Consider the following 8530-nt stretch of genomic DNA (forward strand, 5'->3'; position numbering starts at 1 on the left):
ACCTGTTTTCTCACTCTCACTCAGCCCAAGTATGCTCACGGCTTGGGCTCTCTCCAGTTTCCTAACGGGTCCTCACCTGCCGTGTCCAGGATGTGTGTATACACCGGCAACAGTCTACTTGACACCAAGTAAGTACATTTTTATCGGCGGAGCTGTCTTGTTCAGTTTTTCATCTTAAGCCAGAGTGACATCATTTTTGGCTGCATTGCAGAATGTCTGCCCATGTTAGAAGGTAGTGGGTCCTGTCCTCGGTCATGGTATTTCAATGAGGTACACTCAGAATGTCTGCCCATGTTAGAAGGTAGTGGGTCCTGTCATCGGTCATGGTATTTCAATGAGGAACACTCAGAATGTCTGCCCATGTTAGAAGGTAGTGGGTCCTGTCCTCGGTCATGGTATATCAATGAGGTACACTCAGAATGTCTGCCCATGTTAGAAGGTAGTGGGTCCTGGCCTCGGGTCATGGTATATCAATGAGGTACACTCTAAAGTCGGCATCAGACCCATACTATTGTTAGCAGACAAAAACCAACATGCAACTTCCAGCACACATGCATACACTACACATCGAGGCGCATCCTTAAATGATCTTAACTGTTCATATAGGATTCTACACTATATATTAACCAAACCGAACTAAACAAAGACCCCTGTCTGCCTGTCTTTTTTTTTTCCTTTTCATATCCTTAGGACCGGTGAGCTTATGCCATGGTGCGGCGTCTGTCATCCGTCCGTCGTTCATCCATCAACTTTTCCTTTAAAACACTACTGGTCCTGAACGGCCCAGAAGATTTTGACTACATTTGGTCTGGAGCATCCTTAGGCCAAGTGCATTCAATTTTGTATAAACGGTGGCTGTGGCCCCGTGGGGGCAGAGGGGCGGGACCCAATATGGGGAATAGAGATAAACCTTTGAAATACTTCTTCTACCATAAAGATTAAGGGATTTTATTCAAATGTGATCTGAACAGCCTTGGGCAAAGGACTCTCAATTTTGTATAAACCGGAGGTTTGGACCCTGTGGGGGTAGAGGGGTGGGGTCCATAGGAGAAATAGAGGTAAAATCTTTTCATTTCAGAATATTTATTGTTCAGATCTTAGATACAAAGGAATTGGGCAACAGGCAAAGCCTATGAGCGCCCTCTCCTTACAGTTATAAACAGTTTACACACATCATATTGAATTGAAGTAATGATAAAACATTTATATTATGTACATGAATATTGATATTTGCATGTCATTATTAATTTTTTGATAATTGTTGTACAAAAACTAGATTTTACAAAAAAATGGCAATTAAAATGATGCTGGTGGACAGAGCACATAGTAAAAGTATGTACTGGTATCATTCCACACAGCAAAGTCATGAGATAAACAAGTAAGTGTAATCTAGTTAAAGCGTCTTGTATCTTTAACGAATCTCTTAACCATCTCCAAGATACTTATGTTCATATTGATATCAAGTCTTTGACATCCATAAAGAAAAGTCTGGGTATTTAATGGAATAATGTCATTAAAAGCAGAAATGGAGTTCAGGAGAATTTGCCTTTGATTAGTATACAGAGTACAATGGAAGAAGAAGTGATCACAGTCCTCAACAGGAGAACTACATAAGCAGGCAGGGGTATCAATTAGGTGAGATTCAAATAGATCTGAATTCAGGTTACTGGCACAGTTTCTAAGTTGACATAAGGTAATATTAAATTTTCGATCACCATTGTATTTAAAAATATCAGTACATTGGGGTTGAGAATCCATTTCATCTGAGTGTAAAAAATCTCTTTTTATAGATCCAATGGATGTCATTGTGGGATACAGGCAAGTTGGATTATTCCATTCAGACATCAGTTTCGGGAAAAAACTGGCATTATATAACTGAGTTCTTGGTATAGGAACATCAAAAATTCTATTGTGGCGAAGATGATAATTGTCAGTATTATCATTAATGTACGGTTGAATTATATCATAGACATGAGAGGGACATTTCCTATTATATATTTTATAAAAAGTAATATTTTGATGCAAATGTCTTCTTCTATTAAGTGTTATAAAACCAGATTCTCTATATAAGATAGCATGACTTGTTCCACGTCTTAACCCTAAGATAATACGTGCTGCTTCTAGTTGGATAGACTCCAAGACACTGCATTCATTCTGCGTGCAGTTTGCCCATATAATATTTGCATATTCCAGAATTGGACGTATAAATGTGATATATATAGTTTCGAGTGATTTTCTATCAATTTTGTATTTCAACATTCTAAGTATATTAATTCTTTTATAAGCTTTTTCGTATATATAGTTTATGTGGTTAGACCAATTAGCCTTGCTGTTGAAAAACAAACCTAGGTGTTTATGATTAGAAACATTAATAATTGATGATTCATCAAAATATAGGTTAGGATGCAGTGTCTCAGAGTCAACCCGCCTCGAGAAGAGCAGGGCTACAGTTTTATCTGGATTAAAGATAATTCCCCATGTTCTAGCCCAGATTGAAATTTTCCTCAGATCATCATTTAATATATTAGCACATTCTTGCCTGTCTCCCTCAATGAGACCATATAAGGAGGTATCATCAGCAAATAGTTTGAAGTTTGAGGCCAATTCATCACCAATATCATTAATATATAGTAAAAACAAAAAAGGACCAAGGACTGAACCTTGGGGTACCCCTGCCTGTAATGTTTTCCAGTTAGACTTATACCCATCTATGACCACTCTCTGTTGCCTATCATGAAGGTATGATGTAAACCATTCTAACATATTATTACATATACCATATTTTTTTAGTTTATAAATTAGACCGTCATGCCAAACTCTGTCAAAGGCTTTGCTAATATCACAGAAAATCATTCTGGCCTCTTTGCCTTTGTCTAAATGTTTTACAATTTCATCGTATATAATTAATAGCTGATACACTGTGGAATCCTTAGGTAAAAAGCCTGACTGATTCTTAGAAATAATGTTATATCTTGAGAGGTAATTGAACATATACTTAAAAACATTTTTTTCAAATAGCTTGCTAAATATAGGGGTAACAGATATTGGTCTATAGTTGGATGGATCACTTTTATCTCCCTTGCCCTTATAAATTGGGGTAACATGAGCATTTTTCCATCTATTTGGTAGCTTTCCGGTAGAAATAGATTTGTTGAATAAGAGATAGAGTGGTTTCACAAGAGATTGGGAAACCCCTTTTATGAATTTTGGAGGGATACTATCAGGGCCTGAAGGTTTATTAGTATTGAGTAGATCGAGCTGATCAAGAATGTCCTGTTCGGTTATGTCTATTGTTGAGAAGCTATGTCGGGGTCGGGGGCAATCAGGAGGTAAATCGTCAGCATTCTTTTCAGTTACGGAAATCGAAGTGAAATAATCGTTAAAAGATTCCGCCTTATCTATGGGGTGGATTTTCAGTTCGCCGTTGATAATCAATGGAGAGTCATTTTCGTTTTTGTTTTTGAGATTCATAACCGATTTTGCAATACGCCACCATTTTCCGGGGGGTATGGTTTTATCAATTAAAGAAGATTGAAGTTTAGATAAATATTTTTCTTTAGCTTCCCGGACTAAGGATATAACTTCATTCCGAATAGATCTAAATTTTGCCCAGGAAGATGGAGTATTATGTAGCTTAGCTTTGGAATGCTGGCGATTTCTTTGTCTAATTTTGAGTCTGATACCATTAGTCATCCAAATTTTATCATTAGGTCTTATTGTTACTGTTTTATGGGGCACGAATAGGTCGATAGCAGTTAGGATTTTATCAGTTAAGAGAGAGTTCATATTTTCAATATCACCTTGTAATAAAAGATTCCAGTCAATGGACTTAAGATACTCATTTGCCCCGTCAAAGTCAGTGTTATTGAAGTATAATAAAGTCTTTTTATATGCATGTTTCTTTAAAGTTTTAAATTTCAGATCAGCGCTTACTGGACAGTGATCACTACAAGAGGGAGGATGTACTATTGTATTTTTAATAAAGTTAACATTGTTTGTTAGTATAGTGTCAAGTGATGTTGAGGTCTGGGAAGTAATCCTGGTAGGTTCAGTAACAGTGTTTTCTAACCCATATTTCAACAAAATTCTATGTAGATGTGAGTTTGGATTTAGATGTAACATGTCTTGATTTATATCACCTACTAGGACTACTTCCCTTTGCAGATCAATAATATTATTTAGGTTAATATCTAGCCTGTCCCAGTAGCCAACGAGAGAGTTAGGGGGTCTATATACACAGCCAAGAAGAATAGGTTTATTATGGGTAGTTACTTCAGTCCATATTAATTCAAGATCATCTGTCTCAAGGTCAGGTCTACGTTTAATATTAATATTATGTTTAGTATAAATCAGAACTCCGCCACCATAATTATCTCTATCCTTTCAAATCTTTGACATTCTTCTACTACCATAGGGATAAAGATTTATCCAAATTTGGCCTGGAGCATCCTTGGGCAAAGGCGACTATATTTTGTATAAACATTAGGTCTCTGCACTGTGGCCCTTCTAGATGCAGGGCGGCAGGGCACAAAAGGGGAATTTGAGGTTAAAATCATTAAAATCCTTCTCCTTCTGTACTATTGGAGGGATTTTATGCACATTTGATCTGGAGTATCCTTTGGCAAAGGGAATTTTATTTTGTATAAATGGAGGGTATAGTCCCTCTGGGTGCAGAGTTGTGGGGCCCAATAGGGGAATTTGAGGTTTAAATCTTCAAAATCCTTTTTCCTCTGTACCATTTGAGGGATTTCATCCACATTTGACCTGGAACAGGGTTTGCAATCCATTATCCTATCCAAATACATGTAGCTTTAAAGGGTTTATCTGATATATTGGCACATTTGTAAATTTCCACACAAACTCTTTCCGTGAGGATATGTCAAAAACTTTTGCTTATGTTGTTACTGCTGTTACAGAAATTACGGTTCAACAAGCCCCCTAAAAGATATAATAGTCAACCCCCTGGTAAGTCATATTCAAAGACCCTAATTAAAAATCGAAATATATATGTAGTTCAAATGTATTGAACTTGTACATGAGCTATAAAAAAGGTACATAACCAGGTTAACGTAGTCAATAATAAACCATTAAGGCTGATGTCTTCATAAAAATAGCTCACATGACTGAATACTACACAATGACATATGAATTAAAGTTCATTTGTAGACCTAGGTCATGCGGAGCTTAATTTCTATTTAATAAGGTGTGGAGAGGCATACTGGCCTTAAACAAAGATGATTGTTGCTATGGGAATGTACAAAATTCGTAGTAAAACGACCGAGTAACATATTTTACTGGTATATATGTGCAAAAACATAGACCTATTTGACCATAAAAAACACTTAAACTTCATATCAAATGTCCTTTCTTAACAATTATTGTTGTTATAAAAAAGCTAAACTTGTTATAAACATTATCATACTTTTCAGTTTAAATGTTTATAGCATGTCTAGTGCATTCGTAATATCACAGAATGTTCCCAAATGGCATATCATCTAAGGTTCATTTATCAATCAAGGTTTCTTAGGCTTTGTTTTCTTATTGCATATCTGCTAAAATATAATACCAATGGATTTTACTATGATTTTAGTGATTTCGCATGGCAACATCTATCTTAATTTGCGGTCGAAATTCCTTTCAACAGCTAGTGGTAGATAAACAATGCTTTGCATGACCTAGGTATATAAATGAACTTTAAATTATGGGTCATTTCTTATCACTCAGTTGAGTCTAAATAGATTGACATGTTATAAGCCCGGTGAACTAATTTTATGAAGACATCAGCCTTAATGCCTTATTTTCGACTATGTTAACCTGGCTATGTATTTTTAGCTCACCTGTTCCAAAGGACCAGGGTGAGCTTATGCCATACTGTTGCGTCCGTCGTCCGTCCGTCGTCCTTCGTCTATACATCAACAACTGCTTTAAACGACTTCTTCTTCTTAACCACTGATTGGAATTTGACTAAATTTGACTGGAAGCATCCCTAGGTGGTGGGGATTCAAAATTGTACAAATCGTGGAGCTGACCCCCCAGGGGGCAATTTGGCTTTATTGCTACAAACAACTTCTTCTGTAGAACTATGCACTAGATATCAATCATATTTGATCAAAAGCATTCATGGGAGGCAGGGATTAAAAATTGTACAAATGATGTGACTAACCCCCCAGGGGGCTGAGGGGTGGGGGCCAAAAAGGGTTATTTGGCTATATTGCTTTAAGCGACTTCAACTCTGGAACTAAGTGATAAATATCAACCATATTTGACTGGAAGCATCCCTAGATGGTGGTGATTCAAAATTGTACAAATGGTGTGGCTGAACCCCCAGGGGGTGGGCTGAGGGGCGGGGCCAAAAGCTGGCAATTTGGCTATGTTGCTTTAAGCAACTTTTTCTCTGGAACTAAGAGACGGATATCAACCATATTTGACTGGAAGCATTCCTAGGTGGTGGGGATTCAAAATTGTACAAATAGTAGGGCTGATGGACGGGACCAAAAAGGGGCAATTTGGCTATACTGCTTTAAGTGACTTCTCTGAAACTAAGAAATGGATATCAACCATATTTAACTGGAAGCATCCCTAGGTGGTGGAGATTCAAAATTGTACCAAATGTTGGGCTGACCCCCCAGGGGGCTGGGGGGTGGGACCAAAAGGGGGCAATTTGGCTGTGTTGCTTTAAGTGACTTCTTCTGTAGAACTGTGCCATGGATATCAACCATATTTGGTCGGAGGCATTCATGGGAGGCAGGAATTCACCTTGGAGACATTGTCCCTGGGTCATAACTTTGAAACAGTTGAGATACCCTCCCCAAAACTATTTATACAAATGCTGGGCATAAAGAGACGAATGCAGTCATGATATTAGAATAGCCCCTGGTGTCTGACCGAACCCCTAGGGACCTAGTTTCTTAGTCACTGCTTGGAAACAGTTCAGATCCCCACCCTATAACCATATATACAATTGCTGAGTATAAAGAAATGAATGCACATATGCTTCGAGGATGGCCTTAGGGTCTGCCCCACCCTTGGAGACTTAACCCCTGGGTCATGACTTAGAAATGGTTAAGATCCCAAACCCAAAACTATAAATACAAATGCTGGGCAAAAAGAGACGAATGCAGTCATGATATTAGAATTGATCATGGGGTCTGGCCAGAACCTATGGACCTAGTTTCTGAGTCACAGCTTGGAAACAGTTGAGATCCCCACCCTATAACCATACATAAAATTGCTGGGCATGAAAAATCTAATACAGATATGCTACAAGGATTGGCCTTGGGGTCTGTCACATTCCCTTGGATCTCATTTGGAGAATATTTTGCCATGATATCCAGGTTAGCGATATAGGCCCTCTGGGCCTCTTGTTTGTATAGCCGATGTACAGGTTCAATATGTACAAATTACATATATCAGTTCCAATTTTTAATTGGGTCTTTGAATATGAATTATCAGGATTTGAAAGTTTAGGTGACTACAGCATCTATTAGAGGGCTTGTTGAACCTAATTAACACATCTTCAGTGGCATGAAATATGATAAAATAAGATTAAAACCACCAAGATAAGTATGTAAGTATTCAGGTGTCAACACTTGTCTGTTACAGAGCTCCTCCATTACCAATCATCTGTTTCCAAGGCAACTGTTTTGTGGAATGTGTGGAGGTCCTCCGAGACCATGGAGTATCCAAGGGACTCAAGTTTTTACTGCTCACAGAAGGTAAGTAATACATCAAGGAAAAACTGAATCACTATTACAACTGTACTTCTTCCAGTTAGGGTTTACACTGCTGGGCATTACCAGTTTCATTTAGTATTACTATTGGCATCTTTTCAGTCACATTTACACAGAATAACACATTTCTGTTAGCATTTCTACTACCGGTAGCTATTTTTCAGTCAAATAGTATGTCAAATTACTAATTCCTGTTAGCATTTCTAGAAGGTAGCTGTTTTTCAATTCTTATTATGCTTGATTACAGATCGACATTGAAGACATTGCCATGAGATTTATGTTTATACAGCGGCTTTTCATCAGGGTTTCCTGACCAAAATAACCAATTTTACTCCAACCAGCCGAGAGAGTTTTACCCCATTTCATGTGTGGAGTTTAGACATTAACTACATTGGGTGTTAATGCTTCCCAGTGGCAGTAATCAGGATTTGATTTGAAGGACAATTGGCCATAAGAAGTTTGTTGTTTTCTACAGGTAATGGTCCCGGGAAGGTTATGGACCCGAGGAAGAAATCGTTAGAGAGGATGGTCATGTTTGGAGATTCCTGTCAGGTACAGAATTATACTACTATTGGTCGCTCTCATACAGAACCTTTGTCAGGAATATAATTATACTACTATTGGTCACTCTCATACAGTACCTTTGTCAGGTAAAGAATTATACTATTATTGGTCACTCTCATACAGAACCTTTGTCAGGTATATAATTATACTACTATTGGTCACTCTCATACAGAACCTTTGTCAGGTAAAGAGTTATACTATTATTGGTCACTCTCATACAGAACCTTTGTCAGGTA

General features: G+C 37.8%; 1 protein-coding gene across 1 annotated transcript in view; it reads left to right on the top strand.

The window, feature by feature from the left end:
* Nucleotides 1-8530, top strand: part of LOC110450787 (UPF0183 protein C16orf70 homolog) — a 42795-nt gene that overhangs the window by 23302 nt on the left and 10963 nt on the right. The window contains exons 7-9 of the mRNA XM_021498493.1: nucleotides 25-128; nucleotides 7603-7715; nucleotides 8206-8282. Of these exons, the coding sequence (XP_021354168.1) occupies nucleotides 25-128; nucleotides 7603-7715; nucleotides 8206-8282 (294 nt within the window). The remainder of the gene's footprint in view (nucleotides 1-24; nucleotides 129-7602; nucleotides 7716-8205; nucleotides 8283-8530) is intronic.

This window comes from Mizuhopecten yessoensis, unplaced genomic scaffold (assembly GCF_002113885.1).
Source record: "Mizuhopecten yessoensis strain PY_sf001 unplaced genomic scaffold, ASM211388v2 scaffold5519, whole genome shotgun sequence".
Taxonomy (NCBI): Eukaryota; Metazoa; Mollusca; class Bivalvia; order Pectinida; family Pectinidae; genus Mizuhopecten; species Mizuhopecten yessoensis.